Source organism: Bidens hawaiensis, unplaced genomic scaffold (assembly GCF_021521415.1).
Source record: "Bidens hawaiensis isolate Kalapana, Puna unplaced genomic scaffold, B.hawaiensis_p1.1 tig00005142_1, whole genome shotgun sequence".
NCBI classification, from domain to species: domain Eukaryota; kingdom Viridiplantae; phylum Streptophyta; class Magnoliopsida; order Asterales; family Asteraceae; genus Bidens; species Bidens hawaiensis.
The window spans coordinates 210,171-225,442 of NW_027491327.1; the positions used below are offsets into that span (position 1 = coordinate 210,171).

At 38.8% G+C, this 15,272-nt stretch overlaps 1 protein-coding gene across 1 annotated transcript; it reads right to left on the reverse strand.

The window, feature by feature from the left end:
• Positions 1–2,851: 2,851 nt before the first annotated feature.
• LOC143628943 (ras-related protein RABA3-like) lies at positions 2,852–5,159 on the reverse strand. The gene is made up of 2 exons (XM_077098373.1): positions 4,855–5,159; positions 2,852–3,432 (listed from the first exon to the last, which is right to left on the reverse strand). The coding sequence occupies exons 1-2, from the start codon at positions 5,121–5,123 to the stop codon at positions 2,985–2,987; spliced, it is 717 nt and encodes a 238-aa protein (XP_076954488.1). The 5' UTR covers positions 5,124–5,159; the 3' UTR covers positions 2,852–2,984.
• Positions 5,160–15,272: the final 10,113 nt, after the last annotated feature.

Genomic DNA, 15,272 nt, shown 5'->3' on the forward strand with positions numbered 1-15,272 from the left:
GGCGCATCAGCGCGCGGCGCATATCACATGCCCGTGCATATCACATCTGCCTAGGCACACATATGCTCGCGCATCACATATGCGCGCAGCGCATCAGCGCGCGGCGCATATCACATGCTCGTGCATATCACATCTGCGCATGAAATATCTGCGCGTGAGAATAAAGAGAAGACCTCGCGCATCCTCAGGGTGGGCGCATATCATACGTGCACATAATCAACCTCGTCCTTATCCAAATCAGGATTAGGGCAACCTTGAGTGTGCACATCAGACAACCTTCCAGAAGGCATCTTTTTAAGGAGCAAAAATATGCTGATGTTGACAGCTGCCAAATGAAAGGTCGACAACTCAGCATGACACATGTGTTACCACGTGATTACAACCAACGAGTTTGAGCCCAATCAGTGGAAACCCTAGCATTATAAATACAGCATCAACTCCACTTTGATGACACATGGATACTCAATCATTGACAGTTACAGGCAGTGATATCACATTCAATCATATTGAATTACATTCACTCACAGTCAGTTACATACAAACACACAGTCTCACAATCAGAGGGTATTCAGCTATTCAGCAATACTCTTGAGATTCCCTTACACACATTATCATCTTCTCCACAATATACTGATTCTCACGCCGGAGGGTTACCCCAAAGAGGACCCCTCTGTCCCTTTCTGAGGGGTAAGTAACGGCGCTGTTCATTTTGTAGGTGGAAGAACACAGATCCAGAAGAACCATCGGTGAAATAGTATAATCATACCCGAGGAAAGTAGATCTGCTACCAGTGAGTAGATCCACGTTTCTTCAAGCAGCATTGTATTGGGTATCTTCGTCTTATTACCTTCTTCTTTTTCTGTGATTATTTAAATAAAAACAAATACCTAATAAAAAAAAATAGTAAATAGTAACACAAAAGCAAAAGTAAATAAAAGTGAATAAATATAACTCCTAAGATTTTATGGCACAACCGTTGGTATCTTAGGATTGCCCAATTTGATTTTGCATCACGTACGCTCATAATCTGAACCCTTATTAATTATTCCCTAGCTGCCTTTAGGAATACAGCTTGACGAGCTTCTGGGTGATTTCCCTTGCTTGATCGTTCAATATGAGTGTTGGGGTCCTTTTAAAGTTGTTGATGATGTGGTTAGAGGTAAAGGAGAAGAAGATACATTTGGTGCTGTTAACTAACGGGAAGTTGATAAGGTACAATGTCCACGACAAGCAGTTTAAGGAGTTATATAGTTGCATAAACAACTACCTTAAATTCTTAAGTTTTCATCGTTACATCGAAACCTTGTCTTCTTTTTAAAAGATAATTATGGTTGTTTATGCTTTTCTAATTAAGGTGTTGGATTGTGTTTTAAAATGTTGGTAAAGTTTTGGTTCATTAAGGTGGCACATGTTAGAATTGTGATGGCCTTTGGGGCATAGTATTAGTAATCATTCAAGCATATCATGTTCTTGACAAGGGAACGGGATTATAGGTCAAAACAAGGATATAAATTACACTAGCAAGTGGCTAAAATTTCTTGTTAGTGGAAGCAGAAAAAGGGAAATAAAATAAATAACATCATACCAAAAATTCAATTTTGTTAGATTATTACATTCGAACTTACAATGCTTTTAATTTCAAAGTTTAAATTTACAAGATTATGGCATGATTAATAGTAGCCATTAGTCATAAACATCTTGAAGTCAACATAAAAATAAAATACCCTGTTTTCGGACCCGACCCGGGTGTACTGGACTCGTGGGTACAAACCAAGTGTCGATTCCTGAGAGAAATGTACCGGACCTGGTTTCATCTCTACCTGGTCAAAACCCGACCATACCCGAAACAAGTTCCTACCCGAGCTAGTTCTTGAATTTGTTGACCAAACCCCTTTTGGGCACCTCTTGACGCCTAGAGCCAAAATGATTCATTTGGGCCATAATCGTGAATTAGAAAGAGAAATGTGTAGATGGGCCTTATAAGATTAATGACATTCAGGGATTGCCGGATTGGCACCTATAAACAAGTTACAAGTAAGTTACAAGTAGAGGTGTAAAAAAACCCGGTTTGGGACCGGTTCTATGCAAACCTAATCGAACCGGTTTGACAATAAAACCGGTTCTCAAACCGACCCGCCGGTCCTGGACCGGTTCCCCTTATCTACAAAACCGCTTTTAAAATCGGACTAGTTTGGGTCAAAACCGGTTTTAACATTTTCTAAATCGGTTAAACCGGTTCTAAACCGAGCCGAGCTGAACCAGGTCGAGCTCTCTTGCTCCTAAACTGGTTTTTAAACCGAACTGGTTTTGACCAGGCTTTGACCAAACCGGTTCGGTTCGAGAAAAAAACTGGTTTTGTACACCTCTAGTTACAAGCCTAAAAAATCATTGTGTACAAGACCAACTTTAAATTTTCCTTTTTTTTCTTTCATTTTTCTGTTTTCTGGACAATGCACTTTATCCAGAGAGAAATTTTGTGTTTTTGAGTTGGTTTTGCATTACTCGTCACTTTGTCTTCAAATATTCAGGCATACTAGATGACTTCGGCTTGTTCATAAGTCGCTTGGCTTGTTACACCCCCTAATGGTTCACGCTACCGACATGATGCATAAATAACATATAGATGCGCTAAGGTGAGCAAATTACATTTTCAATAATAAAATAACCGTGGACGAACACTTAACATTTTATAAAATGTACACGATCAATTAAATAAACAACATGGGTCCAACCATATCACTACTTTGCTTAGACTTAAACCCCGTACATCATCAAATGGCCATTTGGTTAGTTGTCCGGTCACACTACTCATGTAATGCCTGTTTACAACAAAATAGTTTGTGTGAACAGGCAAATTGATGCATTTTCATTACAATATATGTAGTTTACATGTGTGATTCACTTCAAACTCTACAAACAACATATCACAAAACAAATGATTTAAGCACACATATTAGGTGAACCATACTCAATCAAGGCCGGATTCAACACGAGCACGATGACAACTTTTTCATCTCACTAATCTCCAAATCCTGACCTCCATTGACATCGATTTTTAACCCTTTAAGTGTCACAGAATCCCCAATATTCCGGGCATCATGATCCAAACTCTTCTTAGAAACCACGGAATAAATTTCCTCTAGTAACTTAAAAAAAGCCGCTTCCACATTGTCACCCATGAGGGCAGAGGTCTCAAAGAAATATAAACCCTGATTCTCTGCAAACTCCACCGCGTCTTCAGATGGAACCGCCCTCTTATCTTCAAGATCAACTTTGTTGCCTATCAAAGCGATGACAATCGAGTTATCTGCGTGGGCCCGAAGCTCGTCGACCCATCTTGCCACATGATCAAATGACTCTCTTTTGGTTATGTCGTACACCAACATTGCGCCCAACGCTCCTCGATAGTATGCACTTGTTACCGCTCGGTATCTATTATTAACCCATAAATTAGGTTGTTAATCATCTCAAATAAAATCACTCGTGATATTTGAAAAATAGGAAATGAAAGTGAAAATAATTGAAAATTAATTATAAATATATACATATGTAATCATAATGGGGCCTAACCAGAATGGCTGAAAATAATATGCACATGGAAGTACCAACGACATTGCTACATCATTCGTGTTGTCTACTAACGTTTTATATTATCACTTGGTGTTAGTGTTTTGTTTATATATTGTATTGTAAATAACCTTAATGTTATATATTTAATACGGTGTTCGATTTAAAACGGATAAAACGAACCGAGATATGCATTTAATTTTTAGTTGAAACCGAAATTGGTGTTCAGATTTTAGCATACGAAATCTGAATTCGGTTTGAACAGAATAAACCGAATAAATCGAAATCAAATCATGGTTATTTAGTTTAGTTGAACTCAATTGTAGATTTTGTCAAATCTTATTTAGCCCAGCACAAAGCAAAACTAAATAATGGCAAAAAGAGAGGTAAAATTAGAAAAAAAACATTGTTTGTTAGATTTATTTAGTCGAAAAACGAATCCAGTTACGGTTCAGTTTTGAACTTCCTGGACCCGATTCAGTTTGGTTTTCGACTCCAGCAAACAAACCAAAAATGGAACAAATGAACGAACACCCTAAATAACTAGAAATATTATTAATCAAAGCACCTAGATTTAATTTTTTATAAATGTCTTTGATCATGTGATATTTATTTCTTTTAACTATGGTGCCCTGACAAGAGAATCGAGAATGTGTTCAACGCAAATTTACATTTAAGAGTTATAGTTTAAACGGGTTAAGTTATCAAACTGGTTAACACGTTCAACTAAACATGTCAAATTTATGTCAGTTGTTTCATCGGTATATCTGATTATGTTTAAATTTATTTAAATGTGTTCCAACAAATAAACCAAAAATCGAACAAATGAACACCCCTAACTAACTAGACATATTATTAATGAAAGCACCTACATTTAAATTTTTATAAATGTCTTTTATCCAAAAACTCATGTGATCTTTATTTCAACAATGGTGCCATGACAGGAGAATGTGTTTATCACAAAATTTACATGTTGAGTTTTAGTTTAAACGGTTATTAACACATTCAGCTAAACATGTCGAATTTGTGTCACTTATTTCACCGACTGACATGTTTATGTTTAAATATATTTAGAACGTGTAACACAACTATGCTTTACTTTTTGTTGTAAAGTTACAATTTAAAAATATGAAAATGTAAAAATACAAAAATGTAGAATAGAGTCAATAGACCAATGTACTTGTCGTGATTGGGTTCTTGTGCTTACACAAATTTCGTGTTCGGATTCAATCCTCAAACATGACCTGTTTAACCCTCCTAGTTTAACAAAATAAATATAAGATTTACCTTTCTTGACCGGCAGTATCCCAGATCTGAGCCTTGACGACTTTCGACTTAATAGTCAAAGTCCTCGTCTGAAATTCAACTCCAATGGTGGATTTCGAATCAAAACAAAACTCGTTCCTAGTAAATCTCGACAACACTTGCGTCTTACCAACCGCTGAATCACCGATCACCACCACCTTATACACATAATCTATCTTCTCATCACCATTACTCCTCTTCACTCCATTCTCCGCCGCCACACCACCGCCGCCATTCATCTCTGCATTCATAGGTAGCAAAACAAATAAGAGGTTGGTATGTTTTGTTGATGTCGTTTGTTTTTAAGGTAGAAGGCAAGTCTCACTTTTATTGTGTTTATAACTTCATATCCATGATCAAGGCGAAATGCCCACCAACATTAATTCACCAAACTACCCTTTATGATATTTCATTTTATTATTATGACTTACATCAATTATTATTATTATTAAAGGTAAAAAGATTTCCAGTTGTGCAGCTTTTTTGTTATGACAAACAACCACCACAATAACCACGTACTCAACCGAGTTTAATCATTTCTTTTAGAATATAAAATAATAAAAAAACAGAAATTTAAAACAAGGAACAAGAACTAACTTTTAATAAATACAAAATTGGTTAGAAGTTAAAAAAACAAGTACCAATGGATTATGGTTTAGATTTAATTTTCATTTATAATTTTTTTTTACTTTGTTTGTTTTTAAATCGGTGGATAATTATATAATTTAAAGGGTCTGTAGTTTACCGGTATAAAGGTGTGTGAAAATTTGTTTCACACTTGGCTTTTTTTTTACCACCAAAGCGAACTTTTATTATTATAAAAAACAATTACAACAAAACACAATCAGCAAAGTGCGGAATCGATACGACCTCCCATTTCACTCCTAACTAGTTGATATTTTGATTTATTAGTTAACTTGTCTATAAAAAAGTAAGTATATAACAACTTTTGTTGCCGTTCGAAAACGAAAAATATATAACAAATTTTGTTACTAAAATATTAGGAAATATGGCACCGACAAAATATTAATCGGTGGAAAACCAAAAAGACAAAAACAAAAGTGGTAAGGTCCGGCAATCGTACGTAGGTCATTAAATGCCGTCAAATCACAAGTGTGTGTGTCCTTGGTCTTGGTCCCACTTCCTCAGGCCCAATTGGTCATTTCAGCCCATTTCCTCCTTGTTGAATCGTTGTGGCAAATGATGCAATTAAAACTTTTAAGGTGAATTAAGGTTTAGGGGTGTTTTGTTTTGCGGATTATATTGGAATTGGAATTAGGATTACATGTAAAATGAAACTTGAATTGGAATTTAACGAATCCCACTGAATACCCATGTAGTGTTTGGGTATACATTTGTTGAAAGAATTGAAATGTAAAAGCACCTAATAAGACAAAATTGTCTTTTCAAATTAACAAATATAACCAACCCCGTCCATTTGAAAACCCTTTGAAAAGTGACTGGGATTTATGTTTCTCTTTGAAGCCATAGGCCACCACTACTCTCTCTTATTTACCACCGTCAACCACCATCTCAATTTACATAATATATATATATATATATTATGATTTATTCCTAGTCTTCTTATATATATAAATTATCATGTTCCTCTCAATTTACATAATTTGTTGGTTTGTACACATACATTATTATTTGGATATCTAATCCTGTAATTTGTTACTTTTGTTAATTTGTACATAATTGTAAAACACTATTTTTCAATTTTAAATATGCATATACATATATGACAAAAATGTTATAATTTATACACATGCTATATTATCATTTTCCTCTCAATTGTCATAATAATTTGTTAATACATGTGTGTATACATAAAAAAATGTTTTTATATATATGTATATACATGTTAATTGAAAAATAAGTATTATACATATATGTACAAATAAAAATAAATGAACAAATTATGTGCTTGGATAGAGAAATGATAGTGTATGTATATATGCACACACGCATGCATGCATATATGTATGTATGTATGTAATTAACAAATTATGTAAATAGAGAGGAAAATGATAATGTACATATATATGTACAATTAAGAGAATTGATAATGTACATATGTATACATTGTGTAACTGAAGATTAAATGATAACATATATGTAACATCCACACCGATTTGGGAGGGGGGGAGCCTTCTTTATAAAGAGGTGAGAATATCTTCTATATCATAATGCGTTTTGGATGCTTAATGGTAGTGGATGAGAAGAGAACTCCATAGTTAGGTGTGCTCAAGTGAGAATAGTATGAGGATGGGTGACCTCCTCGGAAATCTCCACCTGTGCAACCAAAAGCAAATCCGCGAGGGAGACGGTGGTATGTCCCGGCCAAAGTGGATAATATTATGGTGCGGTGGTAACAATACATATATGTGAAGACTAAAAAATATCTGAAGACCAAACTAAGTATTTTTTTTTGAATGAATGATGCTAGATAAACGTTTTGTTTTTACATTGTTTTATTTTTGTGTTTCTTTTATAATTTTTAATGAGTATTTTAGTGATCTAAAATGGTTCATAAAAAAATCCTTATCTTATATAGACATTTAGAGTTTAAGACAAATCTCATAAATGATGACGAATTTATGAAGATTGTGTCACCTAGGTTGTCAGTATTAAAAGTCATTTTGGTTGCAAGTAATTATAACTTCAAAGAGGGGGATGATAGGTAGCACTAAGAGTATTCCCAACCCAATCCTTAAAATTATGTGAGGAGGGTTTGTAAATTATAGGGTAGGGTTGTGAGTGTAAATTATAAGGTGGAGAGAGAAAAGGTAGTGATTTTTTGTAAATTTGAGGAAAAAGTAGTGATTTTTTTGTAAATTATAGGGTAGAGAGAGAAAACTGTAATGAAAAAGGTATAAAAAATATTATTTAATTGAATAGGAGAGAGAAATGTAGTGTTTTTTAGTGTAACTATATGATATATATGAATATAGGGATAAGGAACTGGATGAGAATGCTCGAAGATTCTCTAGCACTGCTACTAGCTTGTCACAATTATCATCCTTCTTTGCATATTTATGAAGAAATTGACGATGAACTAACCGAAGATCTATGGGTTAAACAAGCAAGCATAAAATGCAAAATGAAGTAATCATTTACGATAACATTAATTTCATGGGGATAATGAATATTAAGCTATTAACCATTTGATGTTTGGTTTATTTGTACATATATTAGTATGTTAACTTAGTTGTTTTACTCGTTTAGTTTAGGAACTTTAGTACTTCATACATGTTTATTGTGTTTCAAGTCATAGGTACTTAACGCGCTTAATTTGGACCTGTACGAGCAAGGAATGAAGACCCGGGATGTTCAGCATGCAAATCGAGATAGTTTTATGGACTTGCTAACTGAATCCACCCATCGTGTAGCGCGATGGGCATCGCGCTACGCGATGCCCTTCATTATTGACTGCGTTGCGCGATGGACCAGGAGAGGAGACCATCGTGCTACGCGATGGTCCCCAGAATCGTGAAAGTTAGGGTTTTTATGTTATATTCGTTTGGACGACCCTAGACACCATTATTCACCTTCCAGGCGATTTTCAGAGCAGCAAGGAGAGCCACCATCACTTCCAATCATCTCCAAGCATCATACATGTCCTACCATATCATAACCGAAGCCCGAGAGATGCCAATACACGGCTAGTTCCTTCGAGTCATACCCGGGATGTAGAGTATTGTATCTTTCAGTTTTTCTCATGTATTAAGAACGAATTGATTGTAACTATCTTTGATGTTAATCTATGAGTATTGATGTCTAGTATTATTGTGCACAACGTCAGTTTAGGTTTATTTCGATCAGAACGATTAGTGTGCCGGTTGCTATGATAATTTCTTGTAGGATTGTTTTGACATGTTAATTGCAAGAAAGCATACGTTTGCCCTTACTTGAGTCACACTTGCAGGAACTGTTTGATAACCAGTGCCGTGTGTTAGCGAGCTTCGATGCCTAAGGTTTAACCGATTAGTCAGTCTGTAGTTGACATAGGATAGTTTATCTGTTAAGTTGCATGAGTTTGCTGTTAGGTTACGTACTTGGATTCCCGGGTGTGATTTGTCTTTATTAATCGATTGAATACGTGATTGCTTGTTTGCTTATTATAAAAATATAAACTGTTTGCTAGTGTGATCAGCACTTTATTTGAACTACTTCATAATGTTAGGAATCAGTTTCACTACACACTGACCACATACTCCTCGTGGTTCGACACCCTACTTACCCTAGCTTGATTAGGTGATTAGGAACACTGAATTAATAGTTTTTGACTAGATAGCGACAGTCTAGCATCAAAATGGCGCCGTTGCCGGGGAGTTAGTGCGCTTAGTGTTTTTGTGTTAATTGATTTCTTAGTTTACTTTAGTTTAAATTAGCTTTTGTTTTTAATTTTAGTTTAGTTTTATTTTCCTATTTTACACGGGGTGTGTTATTTGTGCAGGTAACAGGTTTATGCACACCCGCCATTCAGGGAGACGGTCCCCACTGATTTACGAGCCAGAGATTGAACATTTAGCTCGGCAGAACCGAGCTCGGATCAGATAGCCAGATATGGAAGGTCAGAACCAGAACCAAGACCCACCACCCGAAATTAATGTTTTCCAACCCAAACCGAATCCACTAAACAATGACCTACCACCACCAATAAACACCAACCAACAAGCCCAAAATTCAGCCCGACAATCCAGAAACCGAAACCGAAACCGAAACCATGACAGACCCGGGCCATCAGCCCCGAACAATACCCCTCGTCACCGACAGCCGATTATTCAAGATTTTGACCATGTCAGTATTCACACTGAAGACGAAGAAGAGGGAGATGAGGAGGAATTTGGGCCGAGAAATGATAACGCGGGTTTGCGTGTTAAAGAGGTTGATAAGGTTGAAGAACCGGTTAGGGTGAGAGGTAACAAGTGGAGGAACAGGAATCTTGATCGAGGTGGTATAGGAAGATATCGGGAGGAACAGAGACAGCCGATTCAGGTTAATCGGGGAGGTTTTGAGGAACCAAGGGCCAGACAAAGGAATTACAGGCCTCCGGTTCAGGGTGTTAATAGTCGGTTCAGACCGGCTATTTCAGATGGTGCATCACCGATTGTCCCACAGGTGCGTGTTCAGGGAAAACCGACATTTAAATCCCGTCCGTCCTACATCAACATAGTTCCCCATTTTCACGGACTGGGATCAGAAAACCCGTATTCACACTTGTCAGATTTTTCAGCTATTTGCGGATCTATTGGTGATGGTACTTATGATCAGGATGAGGTTCGGTTGCGGTTGTTCCAGTTTTCATTAAAAGACAAGGCAAAACACTAGTTCAACTCGCTACCGATGCACAGTATTGAGAACTGGGCCGAGATGCAGCAGGTTTTCCTTAACGAGTATTATTCGCAGTCGATGACTTACGATGCCCGGATGGAGATTCGACATTTTGCACAGTCACTGGGTGAGTTATTTCATGAGGCATTTATTTGTTATAAGGAGATGATTAGGAAGTGCCCGCACAATCAGATTGAGTTGTGGGAGTTGGTTAAGTGCTTTGTTGACGGGTTGACTTACGAGGACAGAAAGTATTTGAAATCGTCATGTAATGGGATGTTGTTGAACCAACCAGAAGAGGATGATTGGGATTTCCTTGAGTTTATGTGTGAGGATTCCAAGTTAGAAGTAGCAGCTGAACGAAGAAGAAAAGTCGGGGTCACCCGAACAGTTAAATCAGCCTCGAGCGAGTCAGTCAGAATTGCAGAATTGGAACCCGAACTCACGAGTTATCGGAAAGAGAATAAGAAAGAGGTTGGTAAAGTCGGGGTTAAATTCCTGGTTTGTTCAGATTGTGGTGAGTTGGGGCATAAGGTTGAAGATTGCCCCAGGGTTGATGATGACGAGTATACCGATGAGGAGGAGGTCAGTTACGCGTACGGCGAGTCCAAGGGCCAATGATTCAATTCGAACACTTATCACCTGGGCCTAAAATATCACCCGAATTTCAAATAAGGGAACGCGTCGAATCAGTCGAACTCGAACTTTTAGGGGTCCAGTCAGAACCGGCAGTAGAACAGCTACCGACAGGGTGGTTCGAACAGTCAGTATCACAGTTGGGGATATAACAGAGATGGTTACCGGGGTAACAGTTCGTCAGGTAATTAGAATCAGGATCAGCAGAAGGGTAGTCCGGGAAATTCAGACGAGTCAATACATTTAAAGTTAGATGCGTTGTTGAAGTTCGTGACTGATAATCAGAAGGAAACGCAGAGATAGTTCGAGTTGAGAGACAAGTCAGCAGAAGCAATGTCAAAACAGATTGGTCAGCTCGCAGCAGATATGGCAAAGTTGCAGAAAACCGCGGGTCAGTTACCGAGTGATACCACAGTGAACCCGCAGCACTTCAGTTCGAGTTCGAATTTCAAAGAAGCACGTCAATCAGGTAAGTATTTTAAGAAATGGGAAAAAGTATGATAATAAGGTTTGGGGTCCATCATCTCGGGTTGATGGGGTGGTGGAAGATATTGATGAGACAGTCGTCAGTGATGACGAACCAGAACCGGTTTTAATTGAAAATAATAAAAATGGAATTAAAATAAATGAACCGGTTCTGAAGGATGGTAACAACAATCCTAAGGATACGGGGAAGGCTAAAACCGTCCCCTATCCCGATGCCTTGTTGTCACCATCGAAGGCGAAGATGGCATCCAAACGGGGCCCACAGCAGGAAGAAATGTGGGAAACGTTTAGACAGGTTAAAATTAACATTCCTCTTATAGATGCCATAAAACAAGTTCCCGCCTATGCTAAGTACTTGAAAGATTTGTGCACACAGAAACGGAACCGAAAGATCCCTAAACAGATTGATTTAACAGATAATGTGAGTGCAATTCTTTCGGGTGCTCTTCCACCTAAGTTACAAGATCCGGAAACGCCCATTATATCCATTCAGGTGGGTGATTTTAAAATGACACGGGCACTCCTAGATCTTGGAGCTAGCATTAGCATCCTCCCGAGAAGTCTATACGATCAGTATGACTTCGATCCGCTTCGGGCAGCCGCGACTACGGTTGTTCTCGCGGACCAGACACCGAAACTTCCCCGGGGAATGTTACACGACGTGATTGTTAAGGTGGAAGATTTTTACTATCCAGTTGACTTTTTGGTTCTCGATTATGTTTCGGGTGAGAGAACCAAACAGCCCATGGTTATCCTCGGTAGGCCATTTTTGGCCACCGCAAATGACAAAATCGATTGTCGAACCGGTACTGTAGACGTAGCATTTGGTAACCATAAGCTTAGACTTAATGTTTTCACACATGTAAATAATTCTCCGGTTGATGATGAATGTTTATGGCGGACATTATTGACGAGTGCATTCCGTTATACGACTCGGTCGTGGATCCAGATGGCACAACGGAGACGTGCTTTATGTTTGACAGGTTACAGGTGGAGACTGATAAGCAGCTGGAAACGGAGGAGGAGAAGCTGGAGGTTGCAACTTTATGGGGAAATCGACCCCCGTGGTCGGTTCAGGTGGAACCGCTTCCCGAAAAGATCGATACCGGGTTGAAACCATCCTTACAGGAAGCACCGAAAGTCGAGCTGAAGGAGCTACCGAGGCATCTGAAATACGCGTTTTTGGGTAAGAATGACACATTGCCAGTTATTATAGCTTCTAACTTGTCTTTGGAACAGGAATTTGCTTTGCTGAAGGTGCTGGTTGCGAATAAGGAGGCGATTGGGTGGACCATCGCGGATCTGAAAGGGATTAGTCCTTCGATAGTTATGCACAAAAATTTGACAGATCCGGATGTGAAACCCGCGCATGATACACAGAGACGGTTGAACCCGAACATGCGGAAGTTGTGAAGAAGGAGGTGCTGAAGTGGCTTGATGCTGGAATTATTTTTGCCATTTCAGACAGTACATGGGTGAGCCCGACTCAGACAGTCCCAAAGAAGGCGGGCATCCAAGTCTTCAAGGACGACTCAGGTAACGAGGTTGCCACCCGGCCGGTAACCGGGTGGCGTATTTGTATTGATTATTGAAAACTGAACGCGGCAACATCAAAAAATCACTTTCCGCTTCCGTTTATCGATCAATTGTGGAAAAGCTATCTGGTCAAAAATTCTATTGTTTTTTAGATGGTTATTCGGGTTATAACCAGATAGCTATTCATCCTGAAGATCAGGAGAAGACTACGTTCACATGCCCGTATGGCACCTTCGCATTCAGGCGAATGCCATTCGGACTGTGTAACGCCCCCGCTACCTTTCAAAGGTGCATGATGAGTATTTTTTCCGATATGGTGGGGGAGTCTTTAGAAATTTTCATGGATGATTTCTCAATCTTCGGCACATCTTTCGAATCTTGTTTACATCAACTCGAAAGAGTTCTAGAAATATGTGTCGAAACAAATTTGGTTCTTAGCTGGGAGAAGAGCCATTTTATGGTCCAGGAATGGATTGTTTTGGGCCATGTTGTGTCAAGTCGTGGGATCGATGTGGACCGGGCCAAGGTTCAAGTTATTTCCACCCTACCTCATCCCAAAAATGTTACAGGCATTAGATCTTTCCTCGGGTACGCCGGGTTTTATAAAAGGTTTATTAAGGGTTTTAGCGACATCACTAAACCCTTATGTAACTTATTGTTTAAGGATGCCCCATTCAATTTTAATGAGGAATGTGCTAAGGCCTTCGACATTCTGAAACAGAAATTAGTGGATGCCCCGATTTTGCAATCACCTGACTGGAAATTGTCTTTTGAAATTATGTGTGACGCGAGTGATTATGCAGTCGGGGCTGTTTTGGGTCAACGGGTTGAGAAGAAACCCATTGCCATATACTATGCAAGCAAAACCCTCTCGGACGCTCAGTTGAATTATACTACAACCGAGAAGGAGTTGCTTGCGGTAGTGTATGCTTTGGATAAATTCCGTTCTTACATATGGGGTAGCAAAGTAATTGTTTATTGGGATCATTCTGCAGTTAGGTACCTCATGGACAAGAAAGACGCGAAACCCCGGTTAATCAGATGGGTTTTGTTGTTGTTAACTTAGTTGTTTTACTCGTTTAGTTTAGGAACTTTGGTACTTCATACATGTTTATTGTGTTTCAGGTCACAGGTACTTAACGCGCTTAATTTGGACCTGTACGAGCATGGAATGAAGACCCGGGATGTCCAGCACGCAAATCGAGATAGTTTTTTGGGCTTGCTGACTTAAGCCACCCATCGCGTAGCGCGATGGGTGTGGAAGGCAGGGCATCGCACTACGCGATGCCCTTCATTATTGACTGCATTGACTTTGGTCCATCGCGTAGCGCGATGGACCAGGAGAGGAGACCATCGCGCTACGCGATGGTCCCCAGAATCGTGAAAGTTGGGGTTTTTATGTTATATTCGTTTGGACGACCCTAGACGCCATTATTCACCTTCCAGGCGATTTTCAAAGCAGCAAGGAGAGCCACCATCACTTCCAATCATCTTTAAGCATCATACATGTCCCACCATATCATAACCGAAGCCGAGAGATGCCGATGCGCGGCTAGTTCCTTCGAGTCATACCCGGGATGTAGAGTATTGTATCTTTCAGTTTTTCTCATGTATTAAGAACGAATTGATTGTAACTATCTTTGATGTTAATCTATGAGTATTGATGTCTAGTATTATTGTACACAACGTCAGTTTAGGTTTATTTCGATCAGAACGATTAGTGTGCCGGTTGCTATGATAATTTCTTGTAGGATTGTTTTGACCTGTTAATTGCAAGAAAGCATACGTTTGCCCTTACTTGAGTCACACTTGCAGGAACTGTTTGATAACCAGTTCCGTGTGTTAGCGAGCTTGGATGCCTAAGGTTTAACCGGTTAGTCAGTCTGTAGTTGACATAGGATAGTTTATCTGTTAAGTTGCATGAGTTTGCTGTTAGGTTACGTACTTGGATTCCCGGGTGTGATTTGTCTTTATTAATCGATTGAATACGTGATTGCTTGTTTGCTTATTATAAAAATATAAACTGTTTGCTAGTGTGATCAGCACTTTATTTGAACTACTTCATAATGTTAGGAATCAGTTTCACTGCACACTGACCACATACTCCTCGTGGTTCGACACCCTACTTACCCTAGCTTGCTTAGGTGATTAGGAACACTGAATTAATAGTTTTTGACTAGATAGCGACAGTCTAACATCACCATTGAATACCTTCATTTTTCTTGTTTTTATGGATGAAGTTTTAAGTTGATAAAGATTAACCAAGAACATTGAATATGCTTTATTTGTTGGGTGCATGGTGGCGACAACGGACAAACCAATGGTGGTGGTGGTGGTGGTGGTGGTGGTGGTGGTGATGATGATGATGCACACTAGGCAATTATGTGTTGCCAAATTACGAT